We start from the raw sequence: 27,472 nt of genomic DNA on the forward strand, positions 1-27,472 counted from the left end.
ATAAGTATTCTTTTGAAATAGAGAAATTAAACCTACAAAATAATAGTTGATTTCTAATTACGCTTTTTATCAAATAATAACTAAAATAATTAAATGTTGAATAATTGTTTTGCAAGTTTTAGAGATGTTTTTTAGATTAACTTTTTTTCCTTAAACTTCACATTTCTTGCCTGTAAATATTAAGAAATGAGTTTTTCAAGAACACAATATCCACCAGATATTCAAGAAAAGTTCAATAAATTGCTTTCATACCAAAACCTTCAATTGGCAATTTTTAAACAAGTAATTACAGTTTTTTTCATGATTAGCAACGATACGGAAATTGAAAAATAATATGAACAAAAAAGATTAATTAATTAAATGAATGTTACAATTCTCATTTGATTTATTTAAAGAAAATTTTCATTAAAATAGATTAGTTTCAAGATTCTGTTTATATTTTTAGTTTTACCACGATTCATTTTATCCCGCCGCTGGATATCGAAACCGAACCATTATGCTGTGACTTTGCTAAGATATAATATTATTAATTTATAACGCCAAATAGGATGAGAAAAAGGATTGAGGGACTTATAATTCTCCGGCTACAATTTATCTTTGCTCTACATTGGTAAACTAAAGATTTTACTAAATAACCGACTGCGATAATCTGTTAACATAGCATCATTCACTACCCCTTGTGCCATCGATATATTACAATATTTCTTAACTCTTCCTGAAATTCGTGAATAGATTGAAAACTTTCAATAATAACATTATTGCATGAATTTTTTTTTCTTTGGTGGAAAGTGGAAAAGTCAAATTTTATAAGTATATATATTTTTTATTTTGATATCAAAACTTTTTCTTTCAATGAAGTAAACAGTGGAATTATGGGACGACAGAAGAAATGCCAGAAGACATTCTTATCATCCAATCCAATGCAACCTCATGCGAAAGCAACCAATCAGGTGAAAGAGCTACGAGCGCTGCAGTTCGTATTCCTCATTCCTATTTGCCGTAGTAGTGTCGAATCTAGTTTTGAATTGAAACCGAGTGTGTTTTGGTGTAGAATTGACGTCTGCTTCTCTCTTGCGGTCTTTCGGCTATAGCGAACTTTCTTTGGAGTACTAATACTATATTAAAACAAATGTAAGTTTAACATTTTTTGACAAAATGAAATTATAAGAAAAATTAGTTATTCTATGTCTTGTATGCATATCGAATTTTTACAATGCTTGCATTAAGAAAATTGTTTTTGGACTGACAGATGATTTTAAATTTTTTTCAAAAGAAGGATTAGTTGTATATATTGTTTGAATTTTGATAATCATTTAATTTCATATTACTCTTTCTATAATTAATCTTTGAAAATGTTGCTGTATTATGAAATTATTTCTTTAATAATGCATCTCATTTTCATAACTACATTTTGAAACGATTGATTTAGTTGTCAATCAACGGTTGTCATTTGTTATATCCATTCTGAATATGCAAATAGTCAAAAGAAATTCACATGACGAAAATATTGCATGAAAATGTGAAGAAAAAACGGAATTCCTGTTGAATTTTTCAATTATCTTTATAACTAGGAAATTTTTAAGTCTGCATTAAGAACAGCGGTTTACATCTGCAATATGCAGCGGTTTAGTATATCTGTAAATAAGATTAGATTATTATTCGGGGCTAATGATATTATTCGCACGAATAAACATCTAGCTTTGACATTTAAAATTTTCAGAGGTATCAGATATATCTGGAAAAAGTATTTAAATAATTTTAAAATTCTGATTGATAATTTTTACTAGTTTTGAAAAATAGTTACATTGCTTCTGTAGAACCAATTAATCTTGATTAATTATTTTTAGTTGATTAAAATTAATGATTAGTTCCGTCTCTAAAGAGTTATGCAAATATTCTACTATCTTATCTGTAGGTCGGTAACAGTTAAAAAATTGAAATCCTTGTTTTAGATTTGATTCTCTTTTTTTAAAAAAATAATTTTTTTTATTGTATAGCTACTGTCAATTGTATTACTTCATGCAATCTGAAGTTCTGCATGTAATATTTAAAATGACCAGTGCTGCATATATATTTATAAGCTGTTTGTCTAATGCTGTTAAGTTGTTGCTGTCTTGTAGATTAAAGATTGCCGATTATTATCTAATGTTTTTAAACAAGATAAGGATAATGTCCAGTTTTATCTAACAAGATAAGGACAAGATCAGTTCTGTCCTATAAGTTATTTAAATAGAGGCTTTAAAAAATAATTTCCTAAATGAATGTTCATGTAGCGATTATTTGAATATGAGAGGAAAATTGAACATATTTGGAAATTACCTAAATATAGGAAAATCGGTGGGGAAAAAATTATTTTCCATGTTAGTTAAAAGGTGACTAAATCTATTTGCATATTGTGTAAAATTTAAATACAATTTTTCAAATAAAATTGAAAAAAATAACTAAGGATTATCATAATTTTTATATATGGCTAGTAAATATGCAGATGAAATTAAATTTTTTTCCTTTCATTCATACTTTATTGAAAGATTGCTGGTATGTTTAATATCGACTAAAACTAACCTTAAATTTATATTTTCTAAGTATTATGTAGCTGATTAGTTTAAATTACCAGATGCAACATGCATAAGTTAGTGTTAATTCAAATTAAAAGTTTGTGACAGTAAATATGAATTTATAATTTAAATTATAAATTCACTTAATTACTTAATACAGAATGTTCTGAATAAATTACTTTACTGGAATGCACTTTCTAATTACCTGTATATTTATTATTGTTTTTAAATGTTATTGTCAATATGGATTTAATTTTTTAAAAGATTATCTTATGTTATTTCTTCAACTTAACCTGTATCATGTATGTATGTCTGCCGATTCTCTAGAATATTTGTGATCTAAAGCTTGTAATTGGAGTAATTTAAAGATTATGCCATTAATGAATTTACAATAGTATATATATATTTATTAAAAATATTTTAAAGTTAAATTGCTATGATATTTGAAGTTAAATACTTAATTTTTTTTTTCATTACAGAAATCAAAATGTCTTCAGATAGAAAAGCAGTGATCAAAAATGCTGACATGTCTGAAGAGATGCAGCAAGATGCAGTTGATATTGCAACTCAAGCCTTAGAAAAATATAACATCGAGAAAGATATAGCTGCTTACATCAAGAAGGAATTTGACAAAAAATATAACCCTACATGGCATTGTATTGTTGGCCGTAATTTTGGCAGTTATGTCACACATGAAACCAAGCACTTCATTTATTTCTATTTAGGACAAGTTGCAATTTTATTGTTCAAATCTGGGTAGAGAAACTTTTCAAAACTTCAAGCTATTCCATTCGAGTTCAGAGGACTTGCACATGGCAGCTCATTTTCAATTGTTATAAACTGTTTTGTTTCACTCTCATTTGTTTATAAATATTTATTTCAATATGTTGTACAAATTGTACATTTTAATTTTCATGTTTTGAATTTCATAAATAAAGATTCATAGCTTGTAAGCAGAATGAATTGCTGCAATACCATTAAATAAGTTTTCATATGTTACTGCACAGAATCCAGCTTCTTTTATCATTTGACTGAAGTCTTCCTGCAATGAAATAAAAATTGTAAAAATCTATATTCTTAATAATATTTAAAGGTCATACAAGAGTAGATGATTACCTGATTAGGAAATTTCTGTATGCTTTCGATTAAATATTGGTAAGATTTCCAATCTCCAGCTACTAATTCTCCCAGAACTGGAATTACTTCATGGGAATACCAGTAATATATTCTGTAATGCATTTTGCAATTAATTTCTTTTTTTACTTATTTTATGTACAATATTGTAAAATGAATAAAAAAAATACCTGTTAAAGGTTGGATTTCTCACTTCACTAAATTCTAGACACAAAAAGCGCCCTCCTGGTCTTAACACTCTCAATGCTTCTATTAAAGCCTTTAAAAATAAGATTTGATAAATTAGAATGCTTATATGTATAATGAAAATGCTAGTAAATTGGTATTAAAATTTAAATGATAAAGGTAATATACCTCTTCAATATGAACTACATTTCTAATTCCAAATGCTATGGTATAAGCATCAAAAGTATTATCTGGAAAAGGTAATTTTTCTGCATTTCCTTGTATGTAAGTTAGTGCTACAAGAGAAAAAAAAAATATTAGAAAATAAACTAATGATTTTTTAAATGAAAGACCAGTATTGAATAAGTTGGGGCTTTTATAAAGTATTATTCTAACTAAACAAGAATTTTTAATCAACTTTTTAAGTCATTTTATTGTATTTTGATTCTAAAAACTAATTTTATTCAATATGTAATGTTTTAATTATTAATTTTTATGCTATGCTAGTAAAGACAACTTGGTTATCTATAAATTATAAATATAAAATGTTTAAGATCAGACAGACTAAATAAAAGAATTCGGATTTTATCAAAGAAAATAGGAAGACATTATTAATGTATTATTTATAGATACTGTTCCGTCGAGAAATTCAGTTACATTTTTTAAAAAGATTTTTCTAATTTATTGCGAATTCAAAAATTATCCTAGTTGTCTTGCACAAATCAAGTTTTTTGTTTCTGAAAATAAATATTCACATTGAAAATTGAACTGCTGGCATAAAGTACTAAGAATTGATCTTTTATGTTTATAGCTGTTTATTAACAAGTAAAAGATACTAGTGCCTTTCTCTTATAGTGGGTACTATTTTTAATGCGGTTTTACATTTAGCTCACTAAAAGTAGTAAAATTTAAAAACTGGCTTGGAATTGGTTCACATTAACAGATCATGTTTTCAGCATTGTAGTTATTTGTACTGTCTTCTTGTACGATACGAGTGAATGCTCTATAACAATAGTAAAATAGAAATTTTATCTGGTTTTGAAAACTTTAAAATAAATGAAAATATATTATTGGTTCTGATTTTATTATAGAAGGGATATAGCAATATAACATCTCTTTTAAAACTGATAAAATATCTATTAATTTCATCCATATTTTTAAAAAAAATTCATGTTGGAAATTTATCAGTCTCCCATATAATGAAAAAAGGAATTAATAAGTAAAAATGATAATTTTATAAATGAATTTTACTATTAAAAAATTTTCAAATTATTTTCAGAATTTTTCAAGAAAACCAAAACTTGAAAAATTCCGAAATCAAAAATGGATACTTTATATGAATCTCAGGATTAATGCTTGCTAATTTAGTATTTTATGAATTGAAAATTATGTAATGTGTTTTAAAAACTTCAACTGAATATTTTTTAGCTTTAAATTTTGATAATCGTAATAATAATTATTATAGAATTCGAAATACTGTCAGTCTTTCTAATTTTCAATCATTTCTTGTAAAATTTGAAGTGCATGGTTAAGCTTTATTTAAAGGCTTTTTGCTAAATCTAAAAATATTTTAATATGTGCAAAAGATAATTCAACATTGAAGTCGTGTATTACAGAATATTTTTTTATAATTTATGTGATATTTTAAAGAACTCAAAAATTTCTCCGATTCATCATAAAATTGTTTTTTAGCTTTACTTTCAAAAGGATTTGAATAAAAATTATTTTATTTTGATTCAGACATTTATTGTACTTATGAAAAAAAAATTTTGAAGTTAAATTTTATAGGGTCATTTAGTCCTAAGGAATCGTATTCAGTGAAATATTTCCGATACTCCCACATTTAACTTGTGTAAACGTTTCCTTCTTTTGTGACCAAATCTAACCTAATTATAAAGTTTAGAATATAACTATTCAACAGACAGTCAACATTTTTATAATTTTAGGCTAATGAAGCTCTTGGAAACTAATAGGTACTAATTGGCTATCTTTGAGTTGTTCAATTAGTGGTATGAAATTGCATGTTTTAATAACAGTAGTATATCAAATTTTCATAACTTGCTTAAATCTACTTGATTGTGATTAAAACTTTCTTTTTTTAATATATATATATATTAGGGTCTATGACTCATAGGACCGCAGGCTATATAAAGATATGAAATTCTTAATTCATCAGAACGTTTGATATTAAATGCATAAAATAGTATTCTTTACTTCACCTGGACCATTTTCCTTATTAGATGCCTAATAATATTTAAAAATTTACATGTTAGAACCCAATTATAATGGATATCCTATATATACTATTTAAATAAAAAGTGTTTGCCTTAAATGCAAGATAAATTTTGAATTAATACTACAGATATTTTAAAAATTCACAGAAACTTTTTTATTTCATATTCTTTTCTAGAAAATATATTTCATTTCTTACAGCTATGTGCTGAAAATTCAATTTTTTAAGGTTTATTTTTCTATGAGAATTAACTTAATATTTTAATTTGAATTTTTTTCCAAGTAATGACAACATATTGATAAAATTTTTTAAAATTTAATTTAATTTTTCCCTTGAAAGTTCTTTTTTTAAGTTATGTTAAGTTAATGTTTTTTTTTTTTGGTAAAATAATAATTTGAAATTATGCTAATATTTTTAAAAATTTATTAAAAACAAATTTAATTTAAATGTTAAAAGAATTGGTATAATTGAAAAAACAATTTTTTGCATTTTAAGATGACGTAAAAATAAAATTTTATTGTAATATTTTTGGAAATTATTGCAGAAATACACCAAAATTTACTTAACTTCTATTAATTAAAATTGTAATTTTTTTTGAAAATTCGATGCACATTGCCACCCTCCAAATTACGGATGTGTCACATTTGATAAGTCAGATGGTTTGGCCTGTGTACACACATAATCACAAATTCATTTTTATTATAAGTAAAGATAAAGATGTAAATGTACTGACATAAACTTTCTTTATGTAGATGGTAAGAATATAAAATATTGCAATACAAAAACAAAATTATTTGGCTTTGTTTAATAAGATACAATAAAACTTCTCAAAGGATCACTTTAGTTTGGCAAAAAATCTTTAGCTCATAGACTTAATGTCAAAATATGCACAGAATTGATCACTTAAATGCTTTTGAACAATTGAATTAAAGTTATGTCTGAAAAAAAAAAACTATAGTTAAAACATGAATTTTATCTTTAAAACAGTTAATATAAAATAATTTTTTAAAGACAAGCTTTAAAATTCATTTTGTTGAAAATAATGAATTACAGTATTTTGTCTTCCAAAAATGAAATCTCGTAAAGCTGATAAATCCCTTGAAATAGAAATTTTGTTCGAATCTGTAATTAATTTTGCAACATCTATCTGAAAACATAAAAACTAGTAAAGGAAATAGGTAACATTTCTTTATTATATTTATGATGTTATTCTGTTATGTTGTAAAATACAAGCTTTACAGAGTTAAAACTTGATCAATTGCTCATTGCCAAAATGTTAAATTTAACAATTTCTGTTCCTACATCAGAGTCTGAATCCTGTTTTTAAATGTTAGAAGGAATAATTTTTGATACAATTTTACAAACTTGAATGGGTTACATGCAAATTCACTAATTTCAATGGATAAAACATTTTTCAAAAATCAGTGGCATCAGAACAAAAATATTCTTTATAGAAAACAAAATAAAATGGATAGATTTTATTTTTGAATAAAATTTAGCAAAAATAATGACAATTTATTATATTTAATTATATTTTTAAAATGGTATACAATTTTTTCTTGTTGACTGCTAATAACTTTCCACATGTATATTTAATTTATTTTAACGTTATACAACAGAATCATTTTACCAATCAGCTATGCTTGTATAAATTTATAAAAGTAGTATGGATAAGTAACTATAAGCATAATTTTAAGCTTTATATTCTTGATGAAATCAATTAGTTAAAATATTTATAGATTAAAATATTAATAAAATTAGATAAGTTCAGAAACCAAGACTGGATGGAACCTGATATTTCTGGATAGCAAAATTATATTTAATTCTTAATCTGTTAAGACCAAAATACTTTACAATTTTTCATAAATTTGTACTACTAATAATAAAATGTTATTTCATCATTTTTAAAAACTCATCCACTTTCTCTAGATTTGACAGCTTTTAAAAAGAAATTCATACCAGAACATGCTGAGGGATTTATTGATTTTAATTAATGAAATAATTTATAACAGTTAGCAAGTATTTTAGAACCATTCCAGATTTAAAAAAAAAAAAAAAAAAAAAAATTAAGGCAATTTAGAAAGGAAAAATGGCAATTTTTTTTTGTTTAAAACTTAAGGATAAAAATGTAACATAGTTACTAAAAATTTGAAAATTTTTATAGTTATTTAAAACTACTGAAATGACATTTGCATAAGAATCAGAACCAAGTTTTAGATGAAAATTCCTCTATTATTTGATGCGATTTTCACGTTATAATGCCTATATAATAAGTTTTGTATTCTTAACAAAAGTTATTTTCAACTTCCTAATGTATATTAAGAAAAATCTATTTATACTAATTTCTATACAATTTACTTTATTTTAAAGTATATTGGAAATCAAGAATGTTATAAATTAGTTGACGGTGGCATAGCAAAGGTAAATAGTGCCCCAGGCATAACATTATTTTTTCTCCACCAGTTGTCATCAGTGGTTTAGAAAGAGTAAATGATGCTTTAGGCCTGACATTTTTTCATTTACTTGTGACATTACACTTTAATAAATGGCAGAGTTTAATTAATGGCAAAAGAGGCATAAATGTACAAACATTTTATCTCAATGGTAGCAACAAGATAATCTATACTGCTTCTTACCCCTTGGCTGCTATATCACCTCCAGTCGACAATACCTTTTATTTCTTTTAGTTATGTTCCCTAGAATCCTATTTTTACTATTATTTATTTATTTTTTGTATATTATTATAATAATATACAAATTTTCAAAAACATGATATAAAAATTGAAAACAATAATACTTTTTTAGAATATAGCAATAAAAGCAAAAAAACATTTTGAATATATATATATATATTTGCAATATTTTTTTACTCATAAGCTTCAAAATTGGTTTATACAAGAGAATAGACTTTTGAAATAAATCTATTTTTATTTGCAGTAATTAGTATGACATCTTTTTTGTAGGAATTGATTGCTTTATAGTATTAGGTTTGATATAGTATATGTTTTGTTGACATAGCATAGTATAATGCATGAAAACTACTTATCTGTATAACTTTAGAAAACTCATTATATCTATTCAAATATATTTCACAAAATTGTACTTAAATACATTTTTTAAAACTGAGATATTCTTGAAATTTCTACATATAGTAATTAAAAGAAATACAGAAAAAAAAGAAAGAAAAAAAAATTAAATTTATCTTTCATTGATTTTGACATGGATCCTAATCTGTAAGAAAGTCTTGCTATACACAGATTTATAATGAAAAAACAAACATTTTCAATTTTTTTCATACTTTTGTAAAAATTGCAATACTTTATCTGTAATATTTTCATGAAACTTTAATCCTTTTTTAATGTTATGAATCTTGTTATGAAGATATTTTCATAAGTTCTTGATTATCACTTTAAAATTATGTACTATTATATTATATGTAGAATATTTAGCATATTTAGAATTAGAATAGATAGACTCCATAGAATATTTAGCAATTAAGATGTTTTCATTAATGTGAGAAAGTAAAACAGCTCTATAACTTTAGCTACAAAACTACTTTTGTATAAAGTAGTTTTCTTCAACAGTTTCTATGTCCTTCAGATGCGCACATTTTTTAGATTGGTTAAATCAATCAAATTAGCTGCCTCAGAAACGGGCAGATCTCTGAGAAATGAAAAGTTATAAGTGGAAGATAATAATTCTCAATTTATTTGGAACTTCTATGTGGAAGAAGAGATTCTTGTCACATAGAAATTAACTTTTGTAATAAGTTTAAATAACATGTTTTCTAAGTCAAAGAAAAGTAAAGTTATATATAAAAAAAACTTTTAATGGAAAACCTCTAAGTTCTTAAAAGAAATTTTACCATTTATGCATACCTTTAATAACAAGTTATGTTCGTAATTTGAATATTTAAGAAGATTTTTCATAGAAAAAGTATTTAAATTTAAAAATATTCATGAAGTAAGATTCAATCATTATATTATCAAAAAATAATAATAAATGATATCACAAATACATAATATTAACATTTACTATAATTCGTTTAAAAGTGATAGGAAATGAAATTTTATATCTAATAGTTTTTAAAATTCTTTTTTAAAAATGCAATGCAAAATAATAATTTTTTACAATTTCAGTTAATGAAGATTTTTTTTTGATGAGGAATTCTTTAGAGTTCTTTCATGTAATTTATGTATTCTATGTGTAATCAAAACTGTTTTACAAATTTCTAAGGTTCGTAGTTGTGTTTAAAAAGACAGGTTTCTGATCCTCAACTTTCAATTTTTACCTATTATTATTATAAAAGATGTTAGTATTTAAATAAATGTATTTTAGAATTATATACTTACAATTACACAATCCAGCTTCTTCAGCTCTGTTTTTACATATTGAAAGCATATTTGCATTAATGTCTAATACTGTTACATGGCTTTCTGGATTATCTTGAATTTCTGAAAACTCTAGACTTTCATTTTCTACAGCTTTCAAGAAACGAAATGCAATGTCACCTAAAATAAAATAACAATAATTATAAAATGAGAAAAAAAAATCCTCGAACCTGTTTAATTTATTTATACATAAATAGCTTCTTATTGCTAGGTAAATAAATTTCTTCCATTAATAAATATTTAGCGGATTTGCGATGAGTGAGGATAGAACCTGGAACCTTATAGTTAGCAGTCCAGTAACATAACCATTATGCAAAAGCAATTGTCCGTGCAGCGTAGTTGCTAACTGGCTTATATGCTATTTACCACAGACTCTCCCTCCAGTGAGTCCGAGGTGAAACGAACGATTGGGATGTTGAGTGGTGATGTATTTTAGCTGTTGTCTAATGGGCCTGTACCTAGTTGAGTAGCGCCAAGCGTTATGGTGAGCATTTTTTTGTGGTTGCTTATGCGCCAAGTGAGTCTGACGGCTTTGGTTTGCTGTGGGTAGATGGCACCACAACAGCTGTATGAAGGTTGAAGGTTCATCGTCCGAGGTCACCAATTTAGCGGATTTGCGGTGATAGAACCTGGAACCTTGTGGTTAGCAGTCCAGTAAAATAACCATTATGCAAAAGCAATTGCCCATGCAGCATAGTTGTTAATTGGCTTATATGCTATTCACCACAAATACAAAATTAAAATCTGAACTGCCTTAATTATACCTCACAGGATTTTGCTTTATTTTTATGCAAAAAATAATTATTTTATATTTTAAAAATATAACAAAATAAAAGATCAATAAAATTAAAACAAGACTTTATGCATTCAGATGTTTTATTCCTGTTTTTGTATACTAATTTTCTTTAAAAAACATAACATTAAATGGTATATATTTTTTTCATGCTTTACTTTCTTGCTATATTCTGTCTTCATAATGAAATGATCCTGAAATATAATTCCTAAAAACATAACTTAAATTGTCAGTGACTGTTAGTAAATCTTCAAATGGATTCTAGAAACAGGACATTATTTAAAATTAACTCACATATTTAAATTTCACTTAAAAATTGTTTTCTAAAAATAATATAGTAAAAAAAGGGCAAATTTTAAATATGAAATTAAAAAGGTAAAATTTTCAGAATTACCATTTTTTACAATTTATTTATAATCTAATATATATTTTCCTACTCATAGTCAGTATTTTTAATTACTTTTTAAACCCAATTCTTTTACAAATTTAAATAATAATTCTTAAATTCTTTTCAAAATTCTTAATCTAATTTCTTTTTAATTTAAAAATTCTTATTATTTTTATAATTGTTTAGATGCCAAATTAAATGAAGTGAGTGACATACAAATAGATCATATTTCATATCATCTAAACAAATTAATATTAGTACCTATAACCATCCCTGTCATTTCTATGCTTATCTGTTATATACAAATAAAGAAAGTATGGATTGATGAAAATATCACCTGTTCCTCCAGCTACATCCAAAAGTTTTGTTCCTGCAGTTGGTGCAAGGGTATGTATGAAGTAATCTTTCCAAAACCTGTGGATTCCACCACTCATAATGTCATTCATTAAATCATATTTAGCAGCAACATTAGAGAAGACTGACTGCACTAAAGAATAAAATGAAAATTATTTTATAAAATTATCATATAGTATACAAAACATTAAAAGCAACAATATAGGCTCCTAATATTGTTCAGTATAGGTAACAATACAGCCTAAATATGCATAAATAAAATATGCAATCCACAATAAATTAGTACATTTAAATTATGATAATCTTCATTTAAATCCAAAATTTTACTAATAAATTTGTAAGAATTTTTTAAAAATAAATTTTGACTTAGATGTAGCAATTATATAAATATGTGAAATATCATAAAACACGATTCCAATTTATGAAATTTGAAACATAAATTAATATGACTCTACATGACCATTTTAACAGATTTGAAAGTTCGGGATATAATAATTTGGTTCTCTATTAAAGTTGTAACCAGCAATTAGAATGCTGGAGTCAATAGAAATATGTAGTGTCAAAGCTGAAAATATTTTAATACAGCAAAGTAATATCATTAAAGAATTAAATCAGATGTAATATTATGACACAGTGCATAGTTACTTTTTTTTTTTTTACATGCACAGGAATTTTGTTACATTTGGATTTTCTTGCTGATTATCTCAGCATGAATATTTATGAACTGATATACTTGCTTATGAAATATTATAAAATAAATGACTGGTTAATTAAAATCCTAATCATATTTTTACTTTTAATATATTTAAAATGGCAATTAAAAATATTTTCTATATTCAAGAATAATATAAAATCAGTACATGCAATTATTAGATGCCCTTGGCATAATGTGCACCTGCATTTTACTATTTTCTCAGTTGAAGGATCATATTGATTTCAGAATTAAAATACAAAATTCTGATTACAATGGATGTCACGAAAAAACACAGGAATTTCATAATAGCAATTAATATCTCAACATGCAAAAGAATTTCAGGAACAGATTTCAACATTAACAGCCATTTTACCAGTGAAGTTTTGATAATAGTTACAGTCTTTTCTCATTATATAAAATAAAAGCACGATATTTAATCCTTTCAAATAATTGATTATTCAGTATTACATGGATTAAAAACAGAACAGATTTCAACATTAACAGCCATTTTGCCAGTGAAGTTTTGATAATACTTACAGTCTTTTCTCATTATACAAAACAAAAGAGCAATATATAATCCTTTCAAGTAATTGATTGTTCAGTATTACATGGATCAAAAATTTTTATAATGCTCCATGAGTTATCCATCTGTTAACGAGTTATTTAAAAAAATCAATGAGAGTATTTCTTCTATAGAGAATACTAGGTAATTCTTTATAGAAGGCAGCTAATCATTCAAAAAAGGTTTACAAAATCAAATTTTATATCGAATGAAACCCAATGATCTAATTAGAGAAAACAAGTTAATATTAAAAAAATTAATATAAAATGGCCACTATTACACTCTTTATACCACCTAAGTCTCCATTCAGACAAATTAAATATGCTTTTTCTAATCCAAAATATGGATGTTATTCAATCAACTTTTTGAACCCAAACCTTCCTCATCATGAAAAATTATTCATTTCAGTTTTATACCATTTTTGTGCACTTTCTGCAGACAAATCGAAACTGCAGAATTTATCATATTCAAAATATGAGAAAATACAGGTCCGACTTTAAGTAAAACTAGGAATTGTCACACTGTCTTTTGAATGGATATTCTAAAAATCAGAATTTTCAAGTAAGAAAATAAATTACATTCTTTGGGATTAAAAAAAAAAAATATTTTTTCTCACAGTCCTCGTATAACTTTTACGGTTTGATAAAAGATTAGCCTCATATACCACAATTCAGCTGTCAAAACTAAACATTTTAACACTACCTATTTTCTAACTAACTATCTATTAAACAAACAGACTATCCATTTTAACAAGAATATAACTTATATACCTCTTTGTCTTTTTTCTGATGAAGAGACTTTCTGAAAGCCGAAAAAATGTACATCGTCTTCCTGCTGTTTGGTTTGTGTATTTTCACTGGAGAATGAACGATTAAATAGTAGGTTTTTAAATAAATTAAATGAACCTCTAGATATTTGATAAGATCTAGAAGTAATAATAGAGTAAAATACTGGAGAACTAAGCATCATACACAATGTGATAGCTAACAGAACTAAACTTTCAAGCAATGTTTACACGCTTGATTATTTTCAAAATTCGTCTGCTAGCTGAAATCTTACGGTCATAGTCAACAGAGTTTGACTTTCAGACAGCAGTGTAGGTCGGATTTTCTATATGTCTTTGCCTTAGAATTTTTTAAAGATATTTTAAGATTCTATTACATCTTTAAGAATGCTTTAAAGGGTTTATAAAATTTGATATCAAGAAATAAAACCTGTTAGTATTTAAAAACCTATAATAGTGAGGAGAGGAGGATATTTAGTAGGTATCATAGATTCTGAAGTCTTAGTTATGAAGTGATCTGAAATGCGATTTGCATTAATTTTTAGCGTAGAATTCGAATTTTAGTTTTGTTTCTCGAATTTTGAAATTTATGCGAAACACTTTGTTCTAAAGCCAAGTTTAGGTAAAACAATATTTCTTTTGATTTAGTACCGATTTTTCAAATAAAAGGGATAAAAATGCAGTAGATTGTAGTCTGTTTATTTATATTTGTACAACTTTATTCATCCTTGATGCTTATTAGAAATATGAAGGCGCATGCAATCATAGCTATAAATTAATAATTATTTGTTTATTGAGTTGAAATCAAAAATTATATTATAAATTCATTTTTAGATTGATATGATGAAAAGAAATATACTCGCAGTGAACGGGAAATTTTAGAATTTTCTCATTCCTTTTCATATTTGAATAATTTTCCAGGAGAAGTCAAAACACTACAAAGAATTTTATTAGTATTAATATTATAATATTTATTATTTGTAAATTTTGAGATTCATGAGTATTTTCCAGTAAAAAAGAATTATTAATAATTATATAAGATAATAATTAATTTCTTAGCTATATAGCAATAAAAATAATCTACTACTGACAAAATAATACAAATATTAACCCTTAACTGGGGAGGTAAAATTTTAGGGCTTAACTGGGGAGGTGTGGTCTATGAGACCGCATTTAATTTACATTAAAATTAAATTTTCTAATGAATGTATTAGTATGAAAAACTGCCAATATATTTTGCAGATATTTTTTTTGATATATAGAAATTTTAGTTTAATGTTTTAGAAATTTTTCAAAATATATTATCATTGAAAAAAGGAAATGTGTTGGAACATACATTTTCTTCTCAAATTACATGTTACAATAAATAATATTCTTGAAAAAAACGTTTTACTTTATAATGTAAAAATCAACAATTACATGAAAAATAAAAAAATTGACAATGGGTAAAATTGGCCCTTTTTTTATCGGCTTGTGTAACTTTCATGGCACGGTTTTCTAGGGCATTTTAAACATAAAGGTTAAGAACTAGTATAAAAATATACCTATAAATTCTGTATATATAATCTCTTTTGGTATATTAATATATTTTATAAATTTTTCAAAATGCATTATCACTAGAAAATTTAATTATGTTTGAACATACGTATCAAAATCAGTTGAATGTGAACTTTCATCAAAAAATTCTTCTGCACAATCATCCTTATCACTAAAATCACTTTCTGCTTCATTTAAAAGTGTCTGGAGCACTGCTTCATAATAGTATCAGTAAATTGGATGATATTTCAGGGTCCAAGTTTTAGCTCCATTGTATTGTTTAGCGTAATAAGCCTTGTTTATCACTGGGACACTAACAGGGAGATGCAATCTTATAGACTGCACTCAAAGAAATAACTGAATTTTTTTGAAAAGCATTCACTGAAATCGGTTGAAATAGTGCACATGTATTGAAGGTCACAAAACAGGAAGCTACAGGGTCAATCCATTAAATTGAGCTGAAAATAGAATAGGAGCGGTCTCACAGACCGCACGTCCCCAGTTAAGGGTTAAATAAAAACAACCGTAAATTTTACATAATATGTTGAATGTTGTCTTTTATTTTCTTAAGAGTTTTTCTATAATATGTATATATTGATTATTAAATATTTTATTTTTAATTTAGGGGAAAATGCCTTTTCTTCCTTCGAAAACAACCTATGTTCGTCCTTTACGTGAAAATAATGATAATACTGATTGTCAGAGGACATTTGCTTCTCCTATGTGTAACAAAGTAATTTTTGAATTTAAGTTTACTTTTTGAGATTAAGTAAAGGTTTTTAAAATTATTTTGGATTTTTATTATGTGTATTATTTTACTTATAGTTCATGACTGAATTATTCGTAATTTACCATATTTTGAATTTATATTTTTTCACTGATTTTTCATAGTTTTAAAATGATATTTTTTTATTCAATTGGCTCCTCTTTTTTTTTTCCCTAAATGCTTATTTTTTGCCCTCTTTTTAGATCCAGCAGTTTGAAGTTTCTGAAAATGGCAATGTAATTGGTAAATATCAAAATTTCTTTACACTGTGAAATTATATACGTTAAACTAAAAATAAATAAATAAAAGGTTCAATAACATAATTTAAAAACTAATTCTTAACCAGTCTTAATTTATTTTATTCAGTTACAAGATATTTCCTATGACAAAAATATTTCTGTTCTAAGAAATTTATGAATAAGAATAAAGATGGAGTTTAAAATAAAATGAATAAGATTGCAATTAAAGTACATGGCTAAATTCGCACTTTTTTGTAGCTTACTGCAAAGTGCATTTTTCTGCATCCTTCTCTTCTTTATTTATAATTCACAGTTTAACTTGTAATAATTTATTTAAAAAATAATTATTCAGTTCATTTTTTATAATCTTTAAATCACATAATTTGAAATAAAAACTGCACTAATTTTAGAATTCTTTAAAAGTAACCCATGCATAAGAGTAAATGAATTACAATTGAAGCTTTTTAGTAGTAGCAGAAACTTTTAATATATGTTGTTATAAGGACTATAATAAGTTGTTTAAAATTTAAATAATTATTGTGCTTTGTTTTACATTCATTTTATTACATATGTTCATTTATTCATTTAATATCACAATGAGTTATCATTAAATAGTTACACAGTAAGTGATCATTAAATTCTTAATGAATAAAAATATGAAGCCTCTTAAAATTTATATAAATTTAGTGTCTAATTTAATATTTACTTTCTATTAAGTTCCCAAGTGTGCAAATAGCATGAGGTATTTAAAAATGGTTGTGAAGAAGATTATCAGTTAACTCATAATTGTTGCATTTGAATTCATTAATTATTAAAAAATAAATAAATTTGGGGCAAACAAAGTTAAATATTGTGAAAGCTATTTGAGTTACCATGAAACAAAAGGAGATGCATTTTTTATTTGAATTTTAATTTGTGATGAAAATTACATGTATTATTGCATCTGTGTGACAAATTGATATAACATGATACGGCAGACATATAGACAAACAGAAAAAAAGTGAAAATGGTCCATTAAAAGTTTTAAAAAATATATGTTCGATTATCTGTTGGAGAAATTCGAATTTCACCAACTACTTCAACTTTTGGCTTTTCAGCATTTCTATTTTTTTTTTTTCAAGGATGATGAAAAATTAATGTGATTCACTTTTGAACACCTTTGAAGAAAGTTAAAGCAGCATTTTGGTCAAAAAGACATTCCATGCAGCTGTGCAATATTTCCCTTCTTGAGGACAATGCAAGACTCCAAACAAGTATTGTAACACAAGAAAAATTAACCAGCTTTCACTAGATGGTATTCAGACACTATCTCCCTGCTGTGTAGTCCAGCTAAAAACTTTCAAACTTTGTTTCAACCCTTTAAAGAGGCATTAAAAGAAGAATTTTCACTGGATAATGAAACAGAAGAATTTATTTGTATTTAGCTCCTTACCTGTTTAAAATCTATTTATTATATAGGGATGAAAGGATAAGGGCTGTTATTTTGAAAAATGAATGAGGATGTTGAAGAAGGATATACAGAAAAACATTCTACCATTTTGAAAAGCAAACTTTCAGAAAAATTCTTTTAAAAAAGTCTTGCTTACCCCACTTTAATAGAAAATTCTTTTTTTCTGATTTATTCTTGTCTTTTCAAAATGCTACTAAAATTTTCTCCTCCTGGCTTTTTCCATGAAATATTTCCATTGCTACATTGAAATTAATAGATCTAAAATTTGCTATAATTGAAACTAATTCAAGTACATTCAGCTTATTTTCATATATTGAAGGTCTTTAATATTCTATGATTTTTTCAAAGAAGAAAAAGATTATTCAATCAGGGAATTTGTCACTGGTTTTCAGAAAAGTATTCTTAGTGAAATGATAATTTTTGGATAAACTCTTCCTGGAAAATTTTCTTGTTGCTCTATATAAAATGATCAGGAATTTTTAAAGTTATTACAATCACCAGTGAGAGATTTCAAAGGAGCATATCCATCATATGAAGTGTTCATCATATCATAATCTTTTTTAACATTAAAAGCATGTTTCTTCCATTTTCTTTTCAGTACAAAGAAAGTTATAGACTAGAATTTTTTTAGTAATATAAAATCATTTGTTTTAGTATTATAAAATCTTTTGCCATAAAATAAAGTGTTGAAATAGTTTAATAAAATTTAGTTCTGAAATTAAACATGTTTAAGGAAATAAAGTGAGATAATAATTCAATTAGTAATTTTTGCAACTAATGTATATATGTATGTATCTCTATCCATGTATATATATTGTTATAGAAAATTCTTTATACAAAATTTTTTAACATCAATAATAATTGACAAGTTTGATGTAATGAGTGAATTGTGACACAATCAGCAGTCCACAACTACAAAAAATGATGTTTATTAACACAAAGGTACAAACATAGACAACAAAAATACAGGCAATATGTACACAAAAGCATTCAAATTATGTACACAAAAGCATTCAATATGTACAAAAAAGCATTCAATATGTACATATGTACACAAAAGCATTCAATATGTACAAAAAGCATTCAAGCATTTTGAATATGTACATATTCAAAACCAGATAGCAGCATACTAGTAGCTAATTAATACAATTACAGCAGAACATGAAGCAACCAAGGAAATTTCACACAACTATTCATGATGGTCCCTCGAAAAACATCTGCTATTCACCATTATCTTCTTGCTTTAGCTACACTCAACTGCCTACTCACTACCATACGACTGACTTCTCAGCACACGACTCAATGCTGTTTTTATACTTGACTGCGAAACTTAATGCACAGCTAAATCTTCTAATTGCTTGAGTTCCACTTAACACTTGCACGTTGCTAGATTAATCCAACTGACTCAGCATTAATTCTATGACTCCAGCTTGTAGCTTTTGAAGTAGTGTACAATAAGTTCTCAAGGGAGTGCATAATTTGCCTCCTAATCCTATTACCAAAATTCCTGGGAATTCTTGAATGCCCCATCTTGTCTCGCCAAAGTTTCCAAATTCACCACCAAGCTTGGAGGGACAGTAATCTGGCATCCAATCAACATCCGACAGAGTTGTCCATAAAACTGTCTTTCTTAAAATAGAATTAATTGCACTAGGAAGCAACATTATTGATTCATAACTATAGGGATGCCAAAATGACATTATTTAATATAGTTATTTTTGTAATAGAATGGCAGCTTACACCAATGTAATACATTATATCAAAATATAGCTATATTATGTAAATAGTGTTTAGTAATGCCATTTTGGTATCTCTAAAAATAACTTTTTAAGTAATAAAAATATAAATTAACTTACTATATGAAATTTAGTTTTTATTAAACTAATTTTATTTTTCAGGTTTCAATGGAGAAGTTAATTTGGAAAATATGGATGAAGTAAAGAAAGTATACTTGGAGAATCTGAATTCTATTCATTCTAAATTGTTTTCTGGTGTTGAAGAAATTCAGAAATGGAAAACTTCTGTTGAAATGGAAAGCAAGCAGAAGGTTCTATAATTCAAATTTTTGTTACCCAGAAAGTGTAATATTTTTTTAAACATGTATTTTTGTTATATTTTAAAGTATGTTTTATAATTTGTGATGAAGGATTTAGGAATTTATGTTATCCCTTGAAAAATAATTTTTGAAATTTCTGAGATTTAAATTTAATAACTATCATATGTTCTCTTCTGTTAGAAACAAAAATACTTTAGAGACAGATGAATTTAAATATTCATATAAACTATTGAGAAAATTGCCTCTAAAAGTCACTATGATTGTAAGAATTAATTTTGCTTGTTTCGAATCCTTTTATCTTGAGTTAAAATTTTGGATTCTGTGTGATTGTAGGTGAAACATATTGACTGCTCTACTTACTTTGCTGATGCAAATTAGAAAGCAAAACTGAACTATTGTTTTAAAATGGTTAATTATTGTACATTTTTAAAGATTTACATTATGAAATTTATTGCTTTCATATAAAATAAACATTTTACTTAGAATGATTTCATTATTGATTTTACAGAATAAAAAAATAGAAGAAGTTTTACAAACCTTAGAAGTGCAAAGAAAAACTATATTAGATTTACAGCTGGAAAATGAAAACCTTAGTTACCAACTTAGTGAAGAGATTCAACAAAGGAGTTTTGTATTAGAAAAGTATTAATTTCATTTTGATTTATGCATTGTAATTTTTACCTAATTATAGTTGCAATATTTTTAGTCTTTGCATATTAATTGCCTGCTATTGGCAAACATAGACAAATTTTAATCGTGAAAGAACTTATTATTTTGAAATCTTTGACAATTTTTTTGAGGGAATTGATGGCTGGCATGTAGTTAATATGTAATTATCATATTTTTTTAGTTCACTGACAGTTAGTGGAATTTATTTTCTTTAATTTTAAAATAGTTAAGATTTAAATTTAAAATAATTTAAATTTAGTTCTCATATGCTCATTTTTGTGTTTTTTGCAATAATTTTTGTATTGTTGCTAACTTTTTTGTATTTGTTTTCCAGACTTTTATTTACATTTTGAAAGTAGTTATCAGCAGGTTATAAATCTTCTTAAATGTAAAAATAAATGCTGGAACAATATATATATTCATTTTAACGAAACATTTCTTTGTTACTGTATGGAAAGGGGACAGATTCTTTAAGATATATAATAATAAAAAAATGACTATGTAATTTTTATTTAGTTTTAGGCTTTTTACAATCTAACCATGTCTGAGAGTTGCCAAATTTAATTTGTAGAATCTGAATTTTCATAAAACAACATGCTTGCAAAATTTGATTGAAAATAATTTCTTAAGTAAAAAATTCTATGAAACAAGTTTTATCCATTGATTGATACTGTTTGATGATAATGCAGCAAATATTATAATTAAAGAGAATAGACTGTTTAGTGAGTCTGATACTAAAGCAAATTTAGTTGTTCTTATAGCTTTGTATTTTATTCATTTGTAGATTGTCTTTGTCATTAAATTAATAAACTAATATGAATAATTTAAAAGAATAAAACATGCTGCAATAATTTTTTACACTTTGTTTAACATTGTTACACTTATTGAAACTTCCTGAAGTTTTCATACATATAAAATTTTTATTTAACTCTCTACATTTTAAACATTTTTTTTTGTTATAGGCTACACTCCACTAAAGAATTATGTTCTGCTTTGAAAAAACATTATAATACCCTACAAGGACATTATGAATATCGTAAGTTAAGCTTTTAATGTGGTGTACTTGTCTTTTTTTATTACAATTAATAATTTCATTATTTAAATTTGTTTAGGAAATAAAATAGAAGAGGGATTTAATATTGCTGATGCAAAAAGATTGTCAGCAATAGAAGTAAGCTGATTTTGCTTCTTTACTGATTTCTAATTATTAAATGTTTTTGTCAAGCTTTTTTTTTTTTTTTTTTTTTTTGTGCTACAAGCAATTTTACTATATTATTTTAATTTTCCTTTCTATAAACTATGTTTTTTTTATATTTTTTTTATACAATATTATTTTTTTAGAAGACTAAACTATATATTTTTGACCATTTTGAACAAAATTCTTTTTTTTTTTTGTTTCTAAGTTTTTATAAAGTATATTGACAACCCTTTTAAGTTTGAAAAAATTTTGTTCTTATCAATTAAATTTTACATTGGAAAACTGTTATTTAAAAATGCCATAACATTTTAAAAAAATTAATAAAAAATAATTTTTTATTTTACTTACTTACTCTTACTTATTTTTACTTACTCTTGTCCATATATTAAGGATCAGGGCAGTTTGTACAGATAAAATACAAAAATACAACAAAAATGATGAAAACATATTAATTTTTTAAAAAAAAATACAGAACAAAAAAAGAGGTGCATGCACCTTAGTGCCTAATTAAAATATGGCCATGCTTTCTGGAGCAAGCATGGACATTAGAGAAAACACATATCATGTAAAAAAGTAACAACATTTAGTTTGTCTGACATTTAATAGGCTGTATGTTTGCCCTGTGCTACAATACAATCAGCACATTTTATGGACATGCTGAGCATCAAATTATCTAGTTGATCTTGGGGCAGGTCCATTTATCCATCAAGATAGAGAGTTAGAGTTCCCCAATAAATGTAGGTTGCGGATTATGGGCTATGATTCATAAGACTGGAACAGAACAAATATATAGAATTGGGAGAGAAATTTAGCTATTTGAAACTTGTGATATCCTTTTCCTTGAGGCATTTGTTCACAATATTAGGCATTTTTTTTCATAAGGGGAAAAAAATTACATCTGTTGCACTCCTGGACAGATGTATGTCTTATTGCAAAATGATACCACAATAGATAGATCTTGCCTTGGTTTCTCTTTAGATATGGAGATCTGTTTGAGTAACTCAGATAGTGCCTACCAAACAAGCTCAGCACTGCCATAATGGTGGTGTTCTATCATTTTTTCTTGTTTGTAGTAGGTCCTTTGTGCTCTTCATATCAAAATATGTTTGAATCGAAATGTATTGAAAATCTACATTTGTATATAAAAAGTATATAGCTTTGATCTAAAGCTGACAAATTTAATAATCTCTGCACTATGTTAGTTGGCACTTGCAATGAGTTTCAATGAGTAGAACACATTTCACAGGTCTGCAGACATGTCGACCATACTATCTTAAATGTCCTACCTCAAAGCTGTGGTATCAGCGGCTGCTGATAGCTGTCGTGAGAAGTTTAATTCTGAGCTCCACCTGTTGCTTTTGGGAATTGATAAATATGGCTTGTCTGATGCCATTTTAACTTTGGAATGACTTTACTGAAGCATTTACTTATCTTTGTGGCACCACATCCAAAGCATAGATATGACATTCTGTCTAATTTTGAGTTCTTTGGATACATTCACATTTCAATCCAGTAGTTCTGCTACTTGAAATATTGTTTGGATGTGTTTTCTGAGTCATAGTTAGGTATTATGATCTTTTTCAATTTGTTCACAAGTTGCGGATTATGTGATATTGCCAATATGATTACATTTATTCAGCTCAACAAGGGATTTGTTTGTTTTAATGCCATCTGCTGGTTTATTCCAACTTGAAAATAAGGATGTGCCATTCCTGAGAATTTGAGTGACTGTCCTCAAGAACAAATTTTTATTTTAGTGCTCAATATCTATGCGATTCAAAATTATCCTTAATTTATAGACATCAATGTATATAGAATGTTACAAAAATTATTTGCTTAAAAAATAACAATACAGTTTCATTCATATAAATTTTATTATTTTATTTATTAATTTAAAATGTATGTACATAGGTTAAAATAAATTTTTATTCAGTATTTGATTTTAAATTTAAAAATTATGTATATTTTAACTGCATAATGTTAAAAAAATCATAATATAAATATGTGCCTTTATAATTTATTCATTTTGTAGAATCTGCAAAATAAGTTTGAAAGAATGTGTCGAGAACATTCTGAGAAAGTTGGTTATTTGAATGATGCTTGTAAGTATATTTTTATGTCAAAGTCATTAGAATGTATAGTTAAAATTTAAAAATTATTTTTTTGAATTCCAAATGCATTGGAATTCTTTTATTTTTAATATCATATTACTTTAAAATTTGTTACCTTTCTAAAGTATATTGTATGTATGAGTTTATGTAAGCATAATTACACTTATTACAAACAGAATATTTATTAACTTTTTTCAATTAATTTCTTTTTGTGCAATTTGTTAGTTATCTAATATTTGAACTTTACTTTTGATGAAAAGGCACTTCTGTAATGCTGATTTTAGCGTAAAATGAGAAAAAAATTTTCATCATATTTTATTTTTTATTTTCACAAGGAGGGGGGGGGATGTTGTTCACAAATAGAGTTTATAATGCTGATTATTAATAAAACCCATTTATCAGAATTCATTCATTTTTTTAAAAACTAAAAGGCCAGTAATGTTTCATTTAGCCTACTCAAATTGATGATGATCAAATGGTTGATAAAGGCAAGGAAAGACGAATTACATGCCAAAAGATCTTGCATCAATGTGATGAATCAACACAAAAGGAATTAAGCAAAGTAATAAAAGAAAAATGTCCTGAATTAGCAAATCATTTAAGAATTATAAGCCTCTATTGCATCAGAAAATAATGACATATTTCTGATGCCACAGAGGTACATTCATACAATGTTGTTTATTCGAGAAGAGTTTAAAATTTAATTGTTGCTTCCATCTTGAAACCCAGATTATGTACTATCAAAATATCATTGAAAGTCAAAATAATAATAATCCAGTGAGATTGTACTTGGCTCTCTTTTTTCATGTTGAGAATTAGAATTTCAATGATTGTAGTTAAATGATTTTTCAAAAAAAGATAAGGAACTGCTATCAAACAAAACGAAATGTGTAGGATGGATAAAAATTCATTCATTGTTTCAAAACTAATACTTTATTTTGAAAGGAAAAATAATGAAACTTTCCTACCTAATGATTTAAAAAAGATTTTAAAGATTTAAAAAGATTTTTTTTTTCAAAATTATTTTTATTTTTCAACAGTCTCCTTGTAAGGCTATACATTTCTTTCAGTGATGCTGCTATCCTTGTAGCCCAAATAATATGTAGAGTCTCTGCAAAATACTTATTAATGAAGCTCATAACTCCTCCTCATTCAACGAAAATCTTTGTCCTCTGAGTGCTTCTTTTTTTAGATTAGGGAACAAGAAAACCAAAATAAAAGTCACTTGGAACCACATCTGGTGAGTAGGGTAGGTGTTCAAGCAGTTTTGAACTGTAATTCATGAATTTTTGTCATTGTAACTGCTGAGGTGCAAGACTGAGCATTGTCTGGATGTAACAAAATTTGTGTCACTACTATGCCATATGCATTCGTGTTCAAATTAATCAGTTAAAGATTTTTCTATAATAAATTTCATTATTTCTTTATCATAACATAGGGGAATGTGAAGAGATGAATTTATAAGAAAAATTTATATTATGTGACATCCAAATTGATACTATTAAGAATAATTCCCTTATTTTATGCTTCCATTTTTTAAAAAGAATTTTCATAAGATAAATCTCACAGGGATTGGGTGGAAATTCAGCACAAAAAATACCAAAATTTCATCTGATTAATAAAAATATTTTAAAATTTGTTATGTGAATGCACTTTTTTAGCACTCGGGTATATTACATCAAATTTGATAGCTCCAGATCTTAAAATATCCTAAAGTGTTTAAATCTATTTATATTAGCCTTTTACAAAGGAAAATTAATAGCTATAAATCAACAAAACATATGACTAAACTTTTTAGGAGCAAACATTTCTTTAATCTGGTTAGGTAAAAGTCATTGAGTCGTAACTGTAGTTTTGAGGTTTGTCAATTTTAAGTTTTGAGTCATTTTGAAAATAGTAGAAATTATTTTATAAGTTTCTGATTGCTACAGTAAGTTTACTGATGATCAAGTAGCTGGCTTATAACAAATAATTTACTGGAAGTTCTATTCATCTGCAGTAGTCGGGCAAAAGTTTTTTTTATAAACTTAGCTTCTTTTACCTGTTAAAATATAGACTGATTTTTGAGTATTTTCCAATAACTATGTCTAAAAAATTACGATCCAGGAATTTACTTTTATCTTGGAAACATTTTACTTTCATCCTGTTAATTTCGATATAATTAAAAAATATTGTTTTAATATCATTATTTTTTTAAAAATTTAATATAAAATTGCTTCAATATTACTTTTGAGTAAATATGTGAGAAAGGCTTTAAAATTGGAAGAAATTACTAAAATTCAAGTATAGAATATGTAAGAGCAATTTTCGACTCTCTTAACAGAACAAGTTGTCTTAAAAATGTTCAAACAGTTATGCATAATATTGACCAACATATGTGAAAAATCCTGAACAATTTGAAATTTCACTTGCAGTCTTTTCTACCTATTCACCAATCCTTCTGGTCATTTGCCTACCAGTATTCACTATAGCACTATACCAGTATTTACTGAAAATAATCATCCCATCGTTTCCAGCAACATCTAGTAATTTAAATCACTTAGTGATTCATACAAATCAACAGTGATCAATCATCTTAGTGATTTTTTTTTTACTAGGGAATATAAGTGTCTATAAGACTCAGGAAAAAATAGATAATTTGGGAAATTCAAAGGAATTAGTAACTTTTACCAAGCTATGGAGAAGAGAATATATTTTAAAATTGAAATTTTTAGCTTTAGTGACTTATTTGAAAATGATGATAAAAGTATTATACAATATCAATGCATTGTTTTTATACTAATTTTACTATTATCAAATATGATTTCAATGTTTTTAATTTTCATTTATTTTCAAGATTCTTTCTTTATCTAAGTTAAATGAAAGCTAAATTTATCTTTTAATTATAGTAAGAAAAATACAGAAAACTAGAATGAATTTATTCAAAGATTAATATAAAATTTTTAAATTAAGAGATAGTTGTTTAACAGTTTTTAGTAGTGTGATTATTTTAAATGCCATACCTTTAAACTATGTTTCCCCAATTTTTGCTGAAATGAGAAAAAGTATAATTTTTTCCTCTTTAGTGATATATTGTTTATATTATCCTTATTTTACTAGAAATTTAAATAATTTTATATCATTTTCAAAATGGGAATGAAAATTATAATAACTTGCTAAAAATTTGTTAAAGATAACCATATTTTAGTTTTTTTTTTTTTCATTATAAATTGAGTTTGTTTAGCAAATAACAAAGTTTAAGGTGGTTTATTTGAAAGAGAAGATTTAAACTGTTTTTATTGATTGATTTTGAAAACAATTTCATTTGGAATTTCACTGCTGTTCCTGATCTTAATCATAATGTTGATATTCTGTTTTGAAATGTATTAATGCATTAGAAGCAATTAAAAATTTA

The 27,472-nt window shown here is 25.8% G+C and overlaps 3 protein-coding genes across 4 annotated transcripts in view; 2 read left to right on the top strand and 1 right to left on the bottom strand.

Moving 5' to 3' along the window:
- Nucleotides 1-872: 872 nt before the first annotated feature.
- LOC129985032 (dynein light chain 1, cytoplasmic) lies at nt 873-3,315 on the top strand. Its single transcript, XM_056094960.1, has 2 exons — nt 873-1,035; nt 3,035-3,315. The coding sequence occupies exons 1-2, from the start codon at nt 873-875 to the stop codon at nt 3,313-3,315; spliced, it is 444 nt and encodes a 147-aa protein (XP_055950935.1).
- An 83-nt stretch (nt 3,316-3,398) lies between these two features.
- Nucleotides 3,399-14,330, bottom strand: LOC129983859 (ubiquinone/menaquinone biosynthesis C-methyltransferase UbiE-like). The gene is made up of 7 exons (XM_056093524.1): nt 14,040-14,330; nt 11,997-12,146; nt 10,440-10,598; nt 4,044-4,150; nt 3,860-3,948; nt 3,672-3,783; nt 3,399-3,597 (listed from the first exon to the last, which is right to left on the bottom strand). Exons 1-7 carry the CDS (start codon nt 14,236-14,238, stop codon nt 3,496-3,498), a joined length of 918 nt encoding a protein of 305 aa, XP_055949499.1. The 5' UTR covers nt 14,239-14,330; the 3' UTR covers nt 3,399-3,495.
- A 314-nt stretch (nt 14,331-14,644) lies between these two features.
- LOC129984093 (synaptonemal complex protein 1-like) overlaps nt 14,645-27,472 on the top strand; it is a 42,850-nt gene continuing 30,022 nt past the window's right edge. The window contains exons 1-8 of one of the 2 annotated variants that reach the window (XM_056093872.1): nt 14,645-14,675; nt 16,215-16,322; nt 16,559-16,598; nt 19,943-20,091; nt 20,609-20,742; nt 21,732-21,805; nt 21,882-21,940; nt 24,000-24,069. In XM_056093872.1, the coding sequence (XP_055949847.1) occupies nt 16,221-16,322; nt 16,559-16,598; nt 19,943-20,091; nt 20,609-20,742; nt 21,732-21,805; nt 21,882-21,940; nt 24,000-24,069 (628 nt within the window). In that variant the 5' untranslated portion in view covers nt 14,645-14,675; nt 16,215-16,220. Of the gene's footprint in view, nt 14,676-16,214; nt 16,323-16,558; nt 16,599-19,942; nt 20,092-20,608; nt 20,743-21,731; nt 21,806-21,881; nt 21,941-23,408; nt 23,533-23,999; nt 24,070-27,472 lie in introns of those variants that run through there. The other variant, XM_056093873.1, reaches the window with a different exon arrangement.

The sequence above is a fragment of the Argiope bruennichi genome, chromosome 9 (genome assembly GCF_947563725.1).
Source record: "Argiope bruennichi chromosome 9, qqArgBrue1.1, whole genome shotgun sequence".
NCBI lineage: Eukaryota > Metazoa > Arthropoda > Arachnida > Araneae > Araneidae > Argiope > Argiope bruennichi.

Excerpts from the sequence above, each read along its gene's own strand:
- LOC129983859 (XM_056093524.1), bottom strand. The coding sequence starts at position 14,238 with ATGATGCTTAGTTCTCCAGTATTTTACTCTATTATTACTTCTAGATCT. Across the intron at positions 10,599-11,996 it reads GGATGTAGCTGGAGGAACAG|GTGACATTGCATTTCGTTTC; the intron begins GTGATATTTTCA and ends ATTTTATTTTAG. Across the intron at positions 3,598-3,671 it reads TACAGAAATTTCCTAATCAG|GAAGACTTCAGTCAAATGAT; the intron begins GTAATCATCTAC and ends ATTTCATTGCAG.
- LOC129985032 (XM_056094960.1), top strand. The coding sequence starts at position 873 with ATGGGACGACAGAAGAAATGCCAGAAGACATTCTTATCATCCAATCCA. Across the intron at positions 1,036-3,034 it reads TAGTTTTGAATTGAAACCGA|AAATCAAAATGTCTTCAGAT; the intron begins GTGTGTTTTGGT and ends TTTTCATTACAG.